The following is a 19,075-nucleotide window of genomic DNA, read 5'->3' on the forward strand; positions in this document are numbered from 1 at the left end:
ATATGCTTGTAAAACACAGAAATAAATGACTTGACAAGAGCTCATTAAATAACGGTCCGTTTATTTAGTTTTAAAATAGTTTCTTTTTGTTCTACAGACATAATTTCAAGGAAGTCAGGGACTTGCAGAAGCAACAAAATAAACACTTCTGTTAAGTTAAAATACTGACAGCAAAACGGAAGAAAAACAGAAGAGCGAGGCTGAAATACCGGCAATGACGATAACATCGGAGATGAGGATGAAAGATGCCACCAAACATGCTATGTGCAACCAGCATCACTGCCGTGGTTTCTACCACACTTATATCACTAAAGACACAAGTGATGCCTCGCTAGCATTTCATAATAGTCCCACAGAAAAACAGCAAAATGGTTTTTGCAAGCTGAAGTGTTGTGGTACAGAGTTCTTACAGTGGTAGATGTATATAACAGAAAAAACTGGCCAAGTAAAACCAAATATATATTCAACAATATATTCAATTTGTAACTATATTCGATCTTTTCACAGCAAATTCACTGACTTCCAAATGAAGAGATTCAGATTCACATAGTAAATTTCTAAGAATAAATTGGGAAATAAACTGAGAACATAAGCTCCATATAGACTTTGGTTTAGATCGTTCAAATTTTATCTTTCTGTGACCAGCAGAAGTTAAAATAAATCTATAATTATCAAGCGTCACTTAGGAAAGTGTATGTTATTAAATATGCAATTACAAGAAATGTGTTAAAATAGCCTGTAAAGTTGTTGATTACATTTTTTTTAGCCAGCGTGGCTGCAGTACTGCACGAGGACAAAAGAAGACAGCGGGAAAGAGAGCAAGCAGGCCCTGAGGATCAGGGTTGAAAAACAAAAAGAAAAACAGAAAACAGTTTATACAGTAATCATCTCATCTATAAATGCCCCATAACTCACACATTAGGCATAAACTCAACATCACTTTTACTCTTTTTCTATAGATATATATGTATAGATATATGTGTGTTTGTGAAATTCACATCTATTATTAAAATATTTATTGTTGCGATAGCAAAATCCGCTGCTTTGTAAGGTAAAAGAATAAGCTTTAAACCTTTCTAAAAGGAAATAGTGCACATTTCAAGGCATTCAGGCCATCTTGCTTTGCAGTATTCATTGGAAGATACAGTTCCTCAGTTATTATAAAGGGGTCCCCAGAGATTTAAAGGAGTTTGCATCCATTCAAGGTAAGCATGCAAACAATAAGTACAACCAGCCAGCACGGCAAGGACATACATTCACTGATAATTAAAGTCGCCCTTGGACACTCAGACACTGTAACAAAAGTGTGGCTTCCAATGCATCTTTGAAAACAAAAACAGCACTGTCGTAGTGTTTTGTAGCTTGGTCTTTTTTTTTTTTTTGCTTATTTTCTTCCCAGGCTTCAAATCACAGGTGTGCAATTAATTTCCCCCAGGTGTCACATGACAAACTTGAATTCTTGTGGAGGGCCCAAAAAACAAGACAACCCCAACCAAAAATAAAAAGTTTTATTGTTCCTGTATTATAGTGGCAACAAACAAAAACTGAAATTTTAAATGAAGTGACTTCTTCAGAAATGTTTATTGGCATTCTGGTGATGAGTAAACATTAGATGAGAAGATCGATAACCTGACTGTGTGAAGCTAGCGGCCAGTTAGCTTAGTAGAAAGAATAGAGACCAAGGAAACTGCAAGCATGCTCGTGTCCATCTACTTGACCTATTTATTTCTGACCATACTAAAGGTGGAGAAACCAACTCCCAAGTGTCTTAAACCTGTATTCTTTTTAACAGCCGGCAGCAGGTGACTCCTCTGGCTGCAAAAAGACTTCTGGTTGTGCGCGAGCCTATCGGAAAACAGCCGTCAACCTGCTTGCTCTGTAATCTCACTGAACGCTTCCCTGATGACTTCATGGGCTCCATCACTAGTTTCAGGTCATACAGAATGAAACATGAAGCTCATTTTGTAATTTATGGTTTACATAAGGAGTATAAAAGGAGGATAACTGTTAATGACTCGTCAGTCAAAGACCAATGTGTACGCAGTGTCCGGGGTTTCACACTACAGCATGTAACAGCATTTAAATTTTTTTTTTCTTTTATTACTTTTTTTAACTAGTCATACTGATATACCATGTGTTAACTAGTAAATGCAAAGGAACTAGTATGTGGCTCTTGGAGAGAGTGTTTCCCTGATTTCTGTCGAGCGAATATAAATGGACTGCAGTCTTAGTTTTTATTTTTTGTCACCCACCTAAAACACCCATCACACAAACATGCATCCAGCACTATCACACTAACAGTCAGATGCAGATTACACATTAATGGGAAGATTCTGGAGTTCAAAATTTTGACCCTTTTGACATGTGGCTAGATGGAGCTAGGAAATCAAAAAACCCGACTCTCCAATTATGGGATGCCTCACTCTCTGTGTGGCTCTGAAGATTAAAGGTCTTCTACTGATTGGAAGATCAGCGATCCAATCCCTGGCTCTTCTTCATGTCGAAGGATCCTTGGGCAAGATATTGAACCCCGAGTTCCCATTAATGGATGCATGTGCGAGTGCTTAGGCATGGACAGAAAAAAAGTGCTTGCATGAATGTGGGTGAAGGGAAAAGAGCGATAAATACAGTCCATTTACCACTCTACTTCAAGAACCACATCCACCTAGCTCTAAACTGCTTTATTTTTTTTTAAATAGATTTCTGTTACCAGTCTTCTCATCTAACTCTCTAAAAATAGTGAAAGTTTCCCTAAATATCCGATACTTCTTTTCAAATGAAGCAAAGCACTCACTGACAGCATCAGAGCATGGGTTGTACACCGTATAGTAAAACAATCTATAAAGGCAGACGGATCTAAATGCAAGTCCAGTGGCAAGACCTTTGAAAATGGGGGGGAAAAAAATAGAAAATTACCCTTGACAGATACAAAGTAAACTTTGTCATTTATCTATGGTCTACTGTACAACAGAAAGTGTACAAGCTGCCATTCTGTTCTGACCTCAGGTGGCTGCAGATTTCCAAAAAAAAAAAAAAAAAAGAAAAGAAAAAAAAGCCAAATCAATTCTGAAAACATTTCATTCAAAGTCTGTAGTGAAGCAGGTTCACAGCCATCTCATGATACTGACCTGCTCTAAAGCAGCAACTTGAAATGTTCACTATACGGCTTGCAAGCACATGACACACTGCCTATATCTGGTATTGGAGGGTAACTGAGGTATTAAATGAAGGGAAGATATTGCTATCATTACCAGATAAATCATTCTTGTACATTTCCACCTTCACTTGAGGTGCTGTGCCATTTAGATGCAGCTAAAATTCATAGCTGACAAGCAAAGGTCAGGGAATCACACCAGTTGAATGGCTTTGATACATGATTGTTCAACAGTAAAGTTAAAAACAAAAGAGTGCTTTGGAGCAGGAAGAGTCCACAAACGGTTACAGGCGAGGCCACAACTCTAGAAAGGATTCAGTTTAGCTTTAACGTGGAGGACAGGCAAGATGGATGAGGAGCAGTTGGAGGAAGAGGTGTGTAGGGAAAAAAAAAGTCTTCAGTGTATACGTTGGTTTTTTTTTTTTTTTTTTTAATTAAAGTAGGTATTTGTGTCCGCCGTCCTCGTCCAGCGTGAGGTCCACCACTTCAGGAGGGGACACCCAGTTGGGCTGAGGGGAAACAGTAGTCCAGAGCTGTGATTGATTTGTGCTGTTTAACTGCTCCCCTGAGTTCTCTTTCCAGGAGGACAAACTCTTTATGACCCCCCCGCAAGGATGGGCGCATCTAGATTTGAAAAGGAAAGAAAAAAAAAAGTAAAAAAAAAAAAAAAAAAAGTAAAAAGTTGAATTCAGTGGAGGGGTGGGCAGTAACAGTAGAATTTTACAGTTTCCCCACTGAAAGTCTTTACCGTGCTTTTTCTTGCACTCCGACTATTTCCACCTCACTGTCAGAGGAAACAATGTTAATCTGGCCCTTGTGCTGAGAGCTCTCCTTGTGCGACAGCTCTGCCTCCATGTGGCCTGAAACAAATGTAGAGGAACACAGTCATGCTTTGTGAGGAGGGCCGAAGCAGTAGAGCGCTTCAGACCTCGCTGACACGTGAAGACAGCAGCTGCTTTGACACAGACACACAAAAAACACAAACCCCAACACAAAACAGAGATGAAGCTGACAGTGGTGTTTGTAAAACTGACTGGACAGCATGGAGTGACACATTAGATGGCTGCCTTTATATTCATGTTCTGTCGGCTGCAAAAAAGGTCAAGACTTTTAGTAACATCAAATGCCAGCTGGCGGTGTGTGGAATAAAGAGTGCTTCAAAAGTGTCTTGCTGAGATTAATAAGACCGCTTCCTGCCATACGGCACATTTCAGCTTACTGATGACAACCCATGCCTTTAAAATGTCCTGCCTTCACTGAGAGGATTGGAATTTATTATACCGGGTTTGTAACTGACCTGAGGTAGAGCTCAGAGCTCTTACACACCCAGAGTGAGCTGCCATATCCTGGCCTCTGTGTGTTTTTAGCTCATGCTTTATCACCGTGGGCCGGACTGCCTCCACATTCATACTCTCGTGGTTAGAATCAGTGTCTGAAATATCATAGTGACCCACTACTGGAGGCCCGTCTGCAGAGAACAAAGAAAACACTTCATTATTCAAATCATGCCTGGGAATAGTGCGACTTCTGTTTGAATGAGAGACTGGACACTGCTTCCACAGACCCGCTAAGTCTTAGCATCTACAATAGACACAAGAAAACCCCCATTGGTCCCCCGTTTCCCCTGAAGTAAAGGTCTACATTAACTCTAAAATAAAACAATGCATTATACTCTTAAAAATGATGGTTGTATTTGAAGCACATCAACAAACCTTTTGTTCTTTCCATTTATTGCTTTTTAAAATAACAGCCATTCACATAAAAACTACACTCGAGTACAGTCGTTACAAAACACATTTCAAAATAATCTTACTCAGTGAATGAAATGTAGTGGGGATAGTCAAAAAAACTAAACAAAACAAAGCCAAACAACAGGAGTAACTAGAAGAGCGGGAGCACATAATTGTTCTACCCTGTAAAAAGGAGTCCCTGGGAAAGAGAGAGAGAGAGAGAGACACACAGACACAGACACACACACACACTCTGCTATCCAGACATCTGTGGGTGTGTGAGAGGGGTTTTGTCTGGACAGCATGTACTGTGAGAGAACACTGCCTATGAATAGCTGATATAGGTAGATACTAGGGTTACCAAAGAAACCAAGCACTTGCCAATATAAAGGCCATGTATTAGAGATAGAAAAGCACTAATGTAGACCAGGTTAGTGTCTTTGGTAAACAATGGACTGTCCTTGCTGTTGTTTTTAATGCACATTTTGATTTCATGCACAGGCTCTCGTTACTGTGCTGACAAAACTGTTGATTTAAAAGTCATTCTAGTTTTAAGGAGTACAGGAGAGCTGACGCTGGATCTATTTAAATCCGTAATGGCAAAGGAACGCATTACAAAACAAGCAATCTTCACACAATATGAAACCGTTGGGTCAAGGGAAAACAATCAAAAGGAAAAAAAATATAGAGATAAAATGTCCCGTCAGCCACCATTTATCAGCATAAGGAAAAGCTATAGCTTGCACACGTGCTGCTGATGTAAACTAATTTGGCCTTGCACATTCTATATACTAATATACTCGCATGCAAACAGGTGGGGGAAACACGTCGCTTAGCTTTAGGCTCTGTAAAAATGACAGTCATAGGGCTACATATACACATATAGAGAACACTTTTGAACATCTTAACTTTAAATATGATCAGGCCAAAGATTCCTTCATCAGTCTCTGTGATGGTTGTTAGCAGTGTTTAGAAATAAGACCCAAATGGTCATCTACATCAGTGAAAACAGTGTGGGGGGGAGGGGGGTTCAAGGAGGATTGTTTCCTCCCCCCTTTCAAAGACCACAGGATGTGAACCAGAAGGCCACTTGATCACATAGATCTCACTTTTTCTTTTCTTTTTTAATTAGAAAAAAATCCGTAAACATTGCCATGCACCATACTGCAGCTGTATTACTGCTCTATATCTGCACGTTTGATGCCTGGGTTTTCAGTTTAAAGTCAAGATGCGAATACGCAGTGCCTGGTGGGGACACTGGATAAACTGGCAGACCAGTGCAAACAAAATTGAAGTAGACAAATACCCATTACTATAATATGACTGAAGATTTGAGGCCAATGCAGCCAATAGCCACAACAAAAGAACCCATGCCTTATATGATGTTATAAAATCTACACCTAAGCTACTAAAATAACCACAAGTTTTCTTTTCCAGATTCCTCAATCACTCGTTTCATGTTACTGCGCAAATGCAGCGCCAGCAGCAAATGTAACAGAAAGGCCTTTATTTAAAAATGTAAACACGTCTAATCCTTAATATAGATTTTTAAAAAAGCAAGAAATTGTGTGGGTTAGTATATTGTGTTTATATTTATAGGCATATCTATGTTTAAATGTTCTGTTAGTAAAGCTATGCCACCAAAATAAAGGTTGTCACAAGATTTTCCTGAACTGTTTACAAGCAAAGTGCAAACAGTTCAAGACAAACGGGGGGTATGCAGTGGTAAACCTGATTCTTAAGGAAACAGCACTATAATGCTTTACCCATCATTCCCAGCATGAGTTCGGAATGACAAGGCACATGCTATTACACAGCAGCACCCCACTTAACACTGCAATGATGGCTACCCATCATTATAGTTCATATGCTGAATGAAAGAAATAAAACAGTTACTCTGTATGTGTCAAAGAGGGTATTCAGCTGGTGCTGAAAAAAACGAAAGAAAGAAAGCAAAGCAATACAATAAGAGCCCTGACTCAGTCTATTGAGAAGCCATGTTTCCGTGTCACAGATGCTGCAGAAATCAAATAGGTGAGTTGAATTTTTCTCAGTGTCAAATCTCACAGTGATTCAGTGCCAGCACACATGCTGAGCCTCAGGGGCCCGTGCTACAAAGCAGGATTCCAAGCTAGTTTCAGGTTTTCAGGGTTCCCCCGCTTCCAAATTCAGTTCTTTCTGCGGGTACACTGCCACATTAGACCACACCAAAATACACGACCTCCTGAGTAGGTCATGTTCAACATAACAGATGAACGTATATAAAGCACCAACTACTGACCAATTGGTTGTCTTTTGTGAAGATCCTTTGGGCTGTACAGCACATGTACTGAGTGGGTTTTATTTCACTTATGCCTGTGAGCATTTGAGCCCATTTCTTCTTTCCATATGTCAAGACTCTTTAACTGATTAAATTCCAGTGCTTAGACCTTATAAAATTTGCAAGAATTTAAAAAAATATTTTACCCGATGTCATTCGATTTAACATTACCCGGGTTGTAGCTGAAACAACAGAGCTAAAATTATCTAAATAAACAACCACAGGTAACACATGAATTTGAAGAAATACATCATTGTAATTCAAGTTATATTTTCTTGTTTGTCAATGATGGAGCATCATCACTAATGGGCCTTTTAGTAAATTGCACATTCACACAAAATGCAATTTTATGCCAATTTTTCCTCCTGGCTTTTTGCCTGGATTACATTTTTAATTTTCTTCATATCAGGATTACTGTTTGTTCTGACTTTAAGTGGCTACAGTCCCATAGTCTTTGCAGTTGGTCATCTGGTGCCACCATCACGCATGTTATGCAAAAATGCCCATAGCTGGGTTTAATTAAAAACAAACAAACAAACAAACAAAAAAAAACCCCAACCAATAACCAGACTCCATGTGACTGTGTTTGCTAGGCTTAATAAAGCCATATAAAGAAGACATGTTAAACCTGCTTCATAGCACGGGCCCCTGGTCTGCACAGAGTCAAGTTCAAATGACCAGTTCAGGCCCAGCTGCTGCTGCTGGTGGTGTTTCTGTTTAGTGCCCTCACATCCTTGAACGGGTATACCCCATTGCTTTCTGCCTTAACTATCTCTACACTTGCCGAGATCAAAGTAAGAAACTGCGAGGGGTGAAGCAGAAGTGAAATCTAAACATTCAAGAGACCAGGGTCTGGAACACCTAGATTTCCATTCTGAGTGACAACTTCAGGGTGGATGTTGTTGTTGTTGTTTATAGGGGTGTGGGTGAGACTGTTGTTCTCTCGTGCCAACATGTAGGCAGCCATAGTCTCTGCAGACTCTGAAGATGGCAAAAATGAGCTTGGGGGGGAAGGCCGTGCCCCCTGTGAGGCCTGCTGCTGCCCTTCTGGGCTGTCACTCGAGCGCTTGGAAGAATCGTTGTCCGAGTCGAGGTGTGCAAGCTTTTCCATCCAGACGCGGAAGCGCTCCTCAGTCTGACGCTGCATCACAGCAAAGCGTGTCATGGCCTCCTCCAGAACGCTGCCGATGCCGTTCCTGTCCCACGAGCCGCTGTCCAGTAACCCATGAATCTGGGATCCCACTCTGGATCTCTCCGAAGCACGTCTGAAGCCAGCTTTAAAGACATTGAGGCCAAGCCATAAGAAAATACAGTAGCACTTTCATGCTTCGGAGGTGGACTTTTGCATTACAGAGAAAATGACAGTTTGTTTCAGGTAACGTGCAGATCGACTCTTTTCATGCTGATGGACTACATCATGCAGTTGTAGCACTCAAATCTGTGTGCGGGATGTAAAAAATGGCTGAAAACATTTCATGTCCTACAGATCCCTGAAGGAAGATAATTGGTGGTCTGGGGGTGACTGATCGAGTGATTTGGAAAAGGTGTAAGATTTTAAAGTAAATGCAACAACCCAAAGCAAAATAACTTCAAATCTGAGCCGCAAAAGCAACAGACATAACTAAGAGATAGACTTTATATAAACCAAAGTACCTTTACTAATACAAAAACAATTTATTACGGATCATCTATGAAACACAAGAAACTAAAATTTGATTTTAATGTAAAAATGATAATAAAATACATCAAGCTATATACTAAAGAACACAATCATGATCAAAAGATTATCCAACAGTAAACCGAGTGCTTCTCTTCCGTTGGCAGACCTTTAAACACCAGCCTGATAGGAGCTACTTCTGGAGAATTCAACTCACCCAAGAGATTTCTACAACACGTAAGCAAACTCACGGGGTCTAACGTGCATGCAGGCGTTACAATCAGCGTTTGCCAATGAGTGTTTATTCCAGGTAGACACCTCTGGCCCACAGTTTCGCAAAAAGCCATTCTCAATTAGATTTGTATATATTTGTATGCATTTACACTTTCAACTGGATGACAAGAACTCACGGGCTCATCTAAGGTGTTGCAAAATCATTTAAAGTATAGGAAAGCACCCAACTACATTTCTAACATGATTCACTGTAGGAGGAGTGAAGTGTGTGATGGGTCAGGACAAAAAGAATACTGAAACATTAAGGAATATTTAGTAAGGACAGAAATGCAGGAAATGCAATACTAAATGCCCAGCAGTTTTCATGTGAAAGAAATACTTGGTAAACTCCCTCTAACAAAACAGACTAATTACTTATGAGGTTAGGCAATCTAGTGAAACAGAACATTAGATATTGGATTTTATGTCCTTACTCATGTATAAGCCAGTATTTCTACAGCTTACTGACACCAGCAGTGGCTGCAGAGTCTTGCAACTCAGTGAGATCATAGTATGTCTATTTAGAGCAAAGGCTGTGTATATTAATGGCTGACTTGTTGACCTGCAGAACTCACAGTAATGGTTACATTAACTCAACTCTTTTTTTTTACCACTGAGCTGGACAATGTTGATTAGACTCCCATAGCAAATCATCAGTAAGAAAGAGTTTCATGACAATGTTTAAGTCTCTTTCAGACATGGGATATGTCAGATTGCTTGATTTACCATTCTGTTCCAGTCCTGGTTGTCACTCATAAGACCCTTTTCCATCAATACCTACTCGGATCGACTTGCCAGGACTCGACTCAGATCGACTGGTTTTCCATTACAATTTAGTACCTCCTAATGTGTGTGTGAACGACGCGATTAATATGTGACATGAACGCTGCAACAAAGGTGGACGCCGAGGCAAAAATATACCTGCTACTCGGTCTGTGGCTTTTCGGCAGACTCAGGGACCACGGCTTTTTGTAGCCATTGTGATGCTACTGACCAGCTAATCAGTGGCATGCAGTCTGACGGCATCACATTTTAGTACCTGCGCGGATAACTGGAACCCCGGCTGGGCAAGTACGAAAAAGTACCGGGTACCAGGCAGGTACTATGACCTAACAGAAAACTCTGAAAACTGTGGCGAAACGTGCCGAGTCGATCCAAGTAGGTACTAATCGAAAAGGGGCTTTATATTGTTAATTATATTATTAATGTTGCTTAGTTGTTTAAAGCTTCATTGATATAACAGTGATGGGGAGAGCCATGGTATGTGTGTCTTATTTGCAGGATTTCTCCAGCCAATCGAAAAAAGAAAAAAAAAAAAAAAAGCTTCCAAAGAGGTTTTGACCTACCACCAAAGAACCAAAGAAGAATAATCAGGTGATGAATCTATATTGAGACCATTTTTTTTAATGATCTTTAATTTACTTTAAGCTTTAAATATAATTTTATATACACTGTTGGTTTATAAAGTGCCAAACAAAGTGACAAGGATACTTTCAACTCTGAAGAAGTGTAATCTCCTTTTTTGAAGACTTTGTTTCCTCCTTCATCATCACAAGGACCAGGTTCTGTATGTGTGAGTGTTTGCTGTAGCAGCTCCCAAATACAGCATATAGACTGTGAGAGAGCAAATGAGCTTTATTCTGGGTTGGAAAAAGTGAAAATTCTTCATCATGGATGTCTTACCAAGACAAATGCTAAGAGAGATGTGCAAAGTTGCAATTTCATTAATGCAACTGCATATATTTTAGACTTGTGTCATACTGACAGTGATATGCAAATGCGGGTTGAACATACAGCAGCTTCAGCCTGTAAGAGTGACGCTCTGTTGAGACTTCTAGATAAAACTGAACAGAATGATTGTCCAGCCAATGCATTCTAAGATGATGTCTGTCTGACTAAAAACGGTACATGTCTGAAAGGAGTAATGCTGTATTATAACTAGGTGCTGGTCCTCTAAACATATACTGTATACATCTAAAGACAACTTGAATGAATATAGACATGGATGGGAAAATAACTAAGGAAAAAAATGACAAAACAAACAAAGCAGCCCTGTTATTGATTTGATGTTAGGAAGGATTTGTACAGTTGTTGTATCAGTTTAATGATTTGGTTGACAATTTTTTTTTTAACTCATGCAGGCAGACTCTTATGTCTAACTGATCAGTAGTCAATACTTTCTTATGTTGTAAACCAGTACTAGTCTGCAATGTGAGTCAGAGATTTATATGAAATACTAAGTGGCTGCTAGTGGACAGTGATGGTAGTAGTACTGAGCTCTTAAGCATGCGTTGTAAACATCGGTTATTACCTGGAATATCTGTCTTGATTGTCTTGCTACCCCCTGAGGTGTCATCATCCTCATCCTCGGAGGAGCTGGTGCTGGAGTCACAAGTGAGCTCGCTGTCACTTGTACTGCTGTCCTGCAGCAGGTTGTACTTCTTCCGTGCTGCTGCCTCTCGTTTTTGCCTCAGCAGGCGCATGCGCTCCTTGTGTTTCTGACTGCGGTGACCTTTCACTTTTGAAAACTTGCCATTGGTTTGTTTTTCCTGGCCTCCTGCGGCTGCTATCATGGTGGGCTGGCAGCGGTTCTTCTTTGCAGCCATTGTATTTGGAGGCACCTCACTCTCTGAACGTGACCGTCGAGACTTCCTTCCCCCTGCAACTGTGGCAGATGCTTGCATTCCTCCTGCCTGCCCAGGATCACCTGTAGCTTCCATGCTGCCCTCTTCCTCTTCTCCTATGGGAGGAGCAGCACCTTCTTCCCCTGAGGAGAGCGTATCAGAGTCAGCCAGGTGGCCACTGGATGAAGGCGAGAGCATGCAGGGGTTCGAGGAGTCACTCTCGTAGATATGACGAGACACGGGTTTGTCACTTCCTGTTGAGGCATGCTGAGACTCTGGTGAGTCTCTGCGAAGCTCCTTCATCAAGCATGGCATGGACAGGAGACTCTGCTCACCCTCTGTATTCAAGGGGCTGTCAGCCTCCTTTTCCCTTGGGGGCGAACTGGTACTGGTAGTGGTTTCTGTTTTCAGATGCTCATCCTGCTCTGCTTGAACAGAAGCTGTGGCTGATTGAGCTTCATCAAGGCACTCTGAGGGGCACTCAGCATCTACAAATTCTTCTGCCTTTTCTGAGTCAGCCATCTTCATGCTAGTTGAGCCCAGCGCCCAAAGGTCCAACAAGCATGGACCAATGTCCCTGGACAGGACCTCACCTGCTGGAGGAAACGAAGCATCACAAACTTTAGTTAAACAATCTAAATAAAAATGTATACAAGATTTTTTTTAACAGCACAAACTTGAAAGACAATAACAATTGTTTTTAAACCTTAATTATTTTAAAGAAAAGAATTACTTTTACAAAAGAATTACATGAAAAAAAACACCACAAATTAAAATAAATATCTTGCATGACATATAAATTCTTTACTACAATATTTATTTGGAAATATTTAGGAGAGTGAATAATTAACAAATATTACTATAACTGTAAAGTTCTTAAATCAAAGCTATACCCTATACTAAAATAAATAAAAGTGGAATATTATAGTTTAATACTTCTTCCTTTCTAATCCAATTACTGCTTTAAGTATAAAACACAGACACATTAAATGTCGGACAATATTTGGCCAGAATATGTTTTTAACGGTATTGCTAGTAGGTGCTAAGCATCTGATTTAGTTTTAGGTTTCACAGACAGCGAAAACGGCCCTTTTAAACAAAGGTTTAAACCCATTAAAGTACCCATGTAAACTACAGGATGTTTATTTGTTCCCGGATAAATTACTTCAGTTAGTTGTGTCAAGGGCTAGCTGGAACTAGCACACCCTTTTAGCTGCACAGTGAAGCTAACCTCGGTCATAACCTTAAGATTCCCAAACTTGGCGACAGGCAGACGTGGAAAAAATATTCACGTTGCAAGATAGCGGCCTCTCATTAGCCTAAAAATGGAAGCGCTACGAATCCAGCCAGAGCTGTAACAAGCAGGATAATGTCAGCAGCTATCAGTCAAAAGCGATAACCAACTTAGCCTTTAAAATAGCACTCGGCTAGTTACAACTTACCGCAGAGTTACTTATATTCTTCTTTTCCAAGTGTCACACTCGACATCTTCAGTAACGTGCAACCTCTCTGATATTTGATATGTAAACTGTGCACCGCTGAATGCACTTGACTTATTTACAACTTGGAAGAATTTGAATGTGTTTTGACGCAGAAGACTCGCAGCTCCGCGAGCCCTGTTTAGCAGTTAGCTGTATGTTTTTTTTTTTTAAAATGTCTCCATCGCTCACAAAGCTACGTGCGCCACTTCCTGTATGCGCTACTTAGACGAGCGCCCCCTATTGTTCGGAAATCAATACTTCTTCTTCTACCGGCTTCTTTCCCCAAAGGGGGTCGCCACAGCGGGTCATCTGCCTCCATCTTACACTATTCCGAGCACCATCCTCTGTCACCCCCAGCCCTCGCTCTCTTTCTCTCTCTCTCTCTCTTTCCATATATCCGCATTATTCCTTAGGTTAATGACCTGTGGAGGAGCCACAGGAGCCATCTTTTAAAAAACATAAAAATTAAACTGAAGTACAGTCAGTATCCAAATGATTTTATTTTACTGTGATCTATGCAGCTACCGACACACTTTTTAAAGGGAACCCGAAGAAATACAACAAAATAAAATAATAAATAAATAAAAACTACAAAAAGTCAGGAGAGTGGTTTATTTTGAAGTACTTCCGGGTCGCGGTGACCTCTCTACAGTTCGCTGCCGTGTCCGCCATCCTTCTCTCTCCTCTCCAGGAGCAGGACAGACTTCGTAGGACACCAACATGCTGTCAGTTCGCATCGCAGCGGCTCTCGCCCGCAACCTGCCCCGCAGGGCTGGATTGGTAAGCACCTCTACTTATATATGTGACGTTTTTGTTCACTTCTTTAAGGAAAAACAAGAATTTATTCGCACAAAACCATGGCGGCTGTTGTGCGCGCGCACGTCTTTGCATCGGAGGGCACTGGGCCCTTCACAGTGCCAGTCACTGTTGCTAACATGTTTGTAGTTGACAGACAGCAAAACCCAACTTGAGGAGTCGATAAATGAAAAAAAAAAAGCAAACGCTGGTCCACGTGTTGCACTGCTAGGCGAGTGTCAGTGGAAATGACAAAGCTGTAACTTGGTGTTGAAGGTCAGGTTTGGCCCCTTCGGTATGACAGCTTTAGTCAAAATGTATTTATCAAGCAAGCTTTGCACAGTTCTTTCAGTACATAAAGCAACATTATGGTAGACATTTCACTGTTCTGGATGGATCGGTTGAGATTGTCCTATGACTCTATGACCTGAAACCTTTTATATACAGTTTTTCATACTTAGAACCAGCCCAACCTTTTATAAAATTTTAATATAGCTGCTGTGATTAAATGACACTGTAATGCATGGTGCAGTAGTTCATGTGTATTCTGTATGTAGCTTTTTAAATTTTATTTCTGCCTGTCACCTCTGTGACTCAGGGAGCTATAAGTGATTTAAATCCAGTGGCAGTGACACCTAAAGCAAGTCCAGTCTGTAATCTTTACTTTGGTCACTTATTTTTTTGCTGTGTTTTCTGTATTTTCACAATAATTGGTGTTGAGTTGACGGTTGGTAGAAAGGTTCCCTAGCAGCTGGGGATTTTATTAAGTTTATCATCTACTTTTTTTATAGACAAAACATTAGACATTTCAAAATTAACAGCACAACAAATCTCAAAAATTATCATACAATGTAATTAATAATGAAAGACGGGGGTTTCATTATTATTTTTTATAATGTTCATTTGGAACGATTTATTCCATGATTGACATCATGACCTCTTTAATTTTAGTTTGCCTAATAAGCTGCCAGTTTATATTTGGTTAGACTGTTTTTAAATAATTAATGATTGAAAACTGCTGTATTTCCAGCCTGGATAAAACTAATTCTTTCGCTCTTTCTTGATGTGATAAAGGTATCAAAGAATGTTGCTGCGGCTTGTGTAGGAGCCAAGAATCTACACACCTCTAGCCCATGGCTGCAGAAAAAAACAGGTCAGTGTTTTAGGAAGTCTGCTTCAGCCTAGAGTCTAAGAAATGAAATTATTTTGGAACATTTCTCCCCAGCAATGTTTGAGGAAGAACCACTATGTAAAGATCTCACAATATATATGTCTTAATTAGTTTCATAGAACTTTATTAACCCTGAAATGTAAACACTTATCATACATTACAGGCACTGCTGAGGTCTCATCAATTCTGGAGGAGAAGATCATGGGAGCTGATACCAGTGCTGATTTGGAGGAGACTGGTCGCGTACTGTCTATTGGTGATGGTATTGCCAGAGTGTACGGTCTTAGGAACGTGCAGGCTGAGGAGATGGTGGAGTTCTCCTCTGGTCTTAAGGTGACTATCTAAGTCTTACATAATGACCTTGTTTAAATACCACGAGTGAATAAAAATATTTAAACAGTTTCTAGATCATTTTAAGTCAAAGGTGTTTGGAGAATGATAGATTTTTACTTTAGCAGCAAAGAATATCTGTAAGCCACTGGGTAAGCTTACTGCCTCAAGTTTAAATCCCAGGTTAACGTGTTGTTCCTTGAATTAAACATATTCTGGCCAAACATTAATAAGTGGATCTGTTGGCAGAAAATTGAGTTAAAGATGTGGTTTTGATTAGTCTTTACCCACATACTGTGACCTTTAAAATGGATTATTAAATACAGTGGTTGTTCAAGTACTTTGCATGGTAAATTCATGCAAACAAAGGTAATAATGGTTATTTGTTCTCCTACCCAGGGTATGTCTCTGAACTTGGAGCCTGACAACGTTGGTGTCGTGGTGTTTGGTAATGACAAGCTGATCAAAGAGGGCGACATCGTCAAAAGAACAGGCGCTATCGTTGATGTGCCTGTAGGCGAGGAGCTCCTGGGTCGCGTTGTGGACGCTCTTGGAAATGCCATCGATGGAAAGGTACCTGTCAGAAAACTGAGAGAATCTTGTTTTCCAGATTCTAAATTAATTGCGTCATTGCTTATTCTTGCCGAACAGCACTTGAAACTTCAAATATTATAGTTTATGATCACATGGTTAAATATAGAGTTTTAGGTATGTTTGATAAATGATTGAAACTGCTGTTTAATAATCTATTAGTAAACTGAGGAGTTGGTTCATTAACTTTCAACTAAATTTCAATATGTGTAAAGAGATTTTTGTTTACCCAATTTTGCTTGGCCTTTGGCTTTGTGGAGTTGATTGATGGTATACTTGATGGTTTTATACATCATTTTCTCCACAGGGCCCTCTGGGCTCCAAGGTTCGCAGGCGTGTGGGACTGAAAGCTCCTGGTATCATCCCCCGTATCTCTGTGAGGGAGCCCATGCAGACCGGCATCAAAGCTGTGGACAGTTTGGTCCCCATAGGTCGTGGACAGCGTGAGCTCATCATTGGAGACAGACAGACTGGGTAAGAGGCTCAAAGTGAATAGCTGAATACGACAGAGTATTTGATGTGATTTCCAGTGCCTTTTAAGTGCTTCTACAGTAGTGGAAGTGACGCTTCCAAAGAAGGGGTCACAGATACCCTATTATTATAATAAGTTGTTGTTGTGTTTTTTAGCACTTAACCATTATTTTTTTCACAGACAAGTTTTTTTGTTACTTCATAAATGACATTTTAAACCCATTAGTTCATATTAGGCTAAGTTCTACCAGCTTTGTTTCATGTTTCGTTGCAAATATGATGTCTCATGAAACATCTGATTGTTTTTTGTCAGTTGGGAAACCAAATGTGCAAAATAATTCCATATATCTACATGAGCTTACATCACTGTGAACAAGGTGTCATTTTTGTATGCTGGAAGCTAGGATTTCTATTGTGTTTATGAATAATGGATTAGAAATACACTCTTTATAATATAATACACTTTTTTTTTTAGACTGTTAGATCTTCTAAAACTGTTCTAAGCACAAAAATGTGAACTGGTGGTTTGTGTATCCTCATTTGTCTTGCAGAAAAACTGCCATTGCCATTGACACAATCATCAACCAGAAGCGCTTCAACGATGGGACTGATGAGAAGAAGAAGCTCTATTGCATTTACGTTGCTATTGGCCAGAAGAGGTCCACAGTGGCTCAGCTGGTGAAGAGGCTCACTGATGCTGATGCCATGAAGTACACCATAGTGGTGTCAGCTACAGCTTCTGATGCTGCTCCACTGCAGTACTTGGCTCCCTACTCTGGCTGCTCCATGGGAGAGTACTTCAGAGACAATGGAAAGCACGCCCTGATCATCTATGACGATCTCTCCAAGCAGGTGAGTTTATTTGGTCTCATGCTACAGAGCGTTTTTTAACACAAGCTAAAAAAAACTGTGTTTAAAGTCTGTGTCTGGTTCTTGCTTTCCTGCAGGCTGTCGCTTACCGTCAGATGTCCCTGCTGCTCCGTCGTCCCCCCGGGCGTGAGGCTTACCCAGGAGACGTTTTCTACCTGCATTCCCGTCTGCTGGAGAGAGCTGCTAAGATGAACGACAACTTCGGCGGTGGCTCCCTCACAGCCCTTCCTGTTATTGAGACACAGGCTGGTGATGTGTCAGCCTACATTCCAACTAATGTCATCTCCATCACAGATGGACAGGTCAGTGTCAGTAAGTTGCCTTCCCTCATTTTGATTTGGATCCTCAGCCACCATTAAATATGTTTTATCCCGCAGATCTTCTTGGAGACTGAGCTGTTTTACAAGGGTATTCGTCCAGCTATCAATGTCGGTCTTTCTGTGTCACGTGTCGGATCTGCTGCCCAGACCAGGGCCATGAAACAGGTTGGTCTTTCAGTCTTGCCTAGTTCTAGTCTCTCAACTGATTTTTGTGCTGGGAGTCTTTCACATTAACTTCCTTTTTCCTGTCCATCATCAGGTGGCTGGTACCATGAAGCTGGAGCTTGCCCAGTACCGTGAGGTGGCTGCCTTTGCTCAGTTTGGTTCTGATCTGGATGCTGCCACTCAGCAGCTGCTGAACCGTGGCGTCCGTCTGACTGAGCTGCTTAAGCAGGGACAGTACTGTGAGTATTTGCTGTTTGTATAGAAAATGATGCATCCATTTAAAAAAAAAAAAAAAAAATAGAATTTATCCATTCTGCAGTTGTCTTACTTACTGTGCCCATGAACTTCCATCTTTCAGCTCCAATGGCTATTGAAGAACAGGTAGCAGTCATTTATGCTGGTGTGAGGGGACACTTGGACAAAATGGAGCCAAGCAAGATCACCAAGTTTGAGAAGGCGTTCCTGCAGCACATACTGAGCCAGCACCAGGACCTGCTGGCAAATATTAAGTGAGTTTAACATTTCTAAAGCAGTAGTAGATTCTTTATTTTTAATGCATTGGTTACAATACATCTCAATCTGTTCTTCATTGCAGGGCTGATGGCAAAATCTCTGAGGCATCCGATGCCAAGCTCAAACAAATTGTGTTGAATTTCCTCTCCAGCTTTGAGTAAAGTGGTGCTTTTTGGTCTGGTTGTTTTCATGTTTGCATAGTTCAGTGTCAGTTATACTTTCTATGAACTAAAAAAAACCTCAAAGGGCACTTGATCTTTAAATGTACAGATTTCTCTGAACAGAGAATAAAGTATTCCACCTAACTCTGACTCAGTTTCCTTTTTTGTTTTTACAGTACTGCTGTTATGTGGAGCTTTTGTATTTTCCCAGTTGCCTATTCTTTAATTATTTACATGTAAGCACTGAGCTAAAGCATTTATTTAAAACTGTAACAGAAAAAAAACTGCTGCAGTTGTATATCCCTCAAATTTCAAAAGACCAGCAATGCAAATAGTTCTCATTTGTATTCATATGATCATACACTCAAACTTTGTTTCAGTGCCAAGAAATGCATAATTCAGCTTTTTATCAGGTCAGGCTCATTATTTGAGCTCAGTTCTTTAGTTTC

General features: G+C 40.4%; 2 protein-coding genes across 7 annotated transcripts; one reads left to right on the plus strand and one right to left on the minus strand.

Annotated features, from left to right (window-relative positions):
- Nucleotides 1-44: 44 nt before the first annotated feature.
- cunh18orf25 (chromosome unknown C18orf25 homolog) lies at nt 45-13,420 on the minus strand. Of its 5 annotated transcripts, none has more exons than XM_039999911.1 (5): nt 13,201-13,420; nt 11,446-12,351; nt 4,452-4,622; nt 3,903-4,014; nt 45-3,778 (listed from the first exon to the last, which is right to left on the minus strand). In XM_039999911.1, the coding sequence occupies exons 2-5, from the start codon at nt 12,284-12,286 to the stop codon at nt 3,589-3,591; spliced, it is 1,314 nt and encodes a 437-aa protein (XP_039855845.1). In that variant the 5' UTR covers nt 12,287-12,351; nt 13,201-13,420; the 3' UTR covers nt 45-3,588. The 5 variants fall into 5 exon arrangements, with proteins under 5 accessions (XP_039855845.1, XP_039855844.1, XP_039855847.1 ...); XM_039999910.1 differs by having other exon boundaries at nt 11,446-12,354; XM_039999913.1 differs by lacking the exon at nt 4,452-4,622 and having other exon boundaries at nt 11,446-12,354; nt 13,201-13,418.
- A 466-nt stretch (nt 13,421-13,886) lies between these two features.
- atp5fa1 (ATP synthase F1 subunit alpha) lies at nt 13,887-18,776 on the plus strand. Of its 2 annotated transcripts, XM_039999905.1 has the most exons (11): nt 13,887-14,019; nt 15,109-15,187; nt 15,369-15,538; nt 15,935-16,108; nt 16,434-16,600; nt 17,149-17,449; nt 17,545-17,769; nt 17,845-17,952; nt 18,047-18,191; nt 18,311-18,461; nt 18,548-18,776. In XM_039999905.1, exons 1-11 carry the CDS (start codon nt 13,960-13,962, stop codon nt 18,624-18,626), a joined length of 1,659 nt encoding a protein of 552 aa, XP_039855839.1. In that variant the 5' UTR covers nt 13,887-13,959; the 3' UTR covers nt 18,627-18,776. The 2 variants fall into 2 exon arrangements, with proteins under 2 accessions (XP_039855839.1, XP_039855840.1); XM_039999906.1 differs by lacking the exon at nt 13,887-14,019 and having other exon boundaries at nt 15,109-15,184; nt 15,365-15,538.
- Nucleotides 18,777-19,075: the final 299 nt, after the last annotated feature.

Source organism: Simochromis diagramma, unplaced genomic scaffold (assembly GCF_900408965.1).
Source record: "Simochromis diagramma unplaced genomic scaffold, fSimDia1.1 OVJJ01000596.1, whole genome shotgun sequence".
NCBI classification, from domain to species: domain Eukaryota; kingdom Metazoa; phylum Chordata; class Actinopteri; order Cichliformes; family Cichlidae; genus Simochromis; species Simochromis diagramma.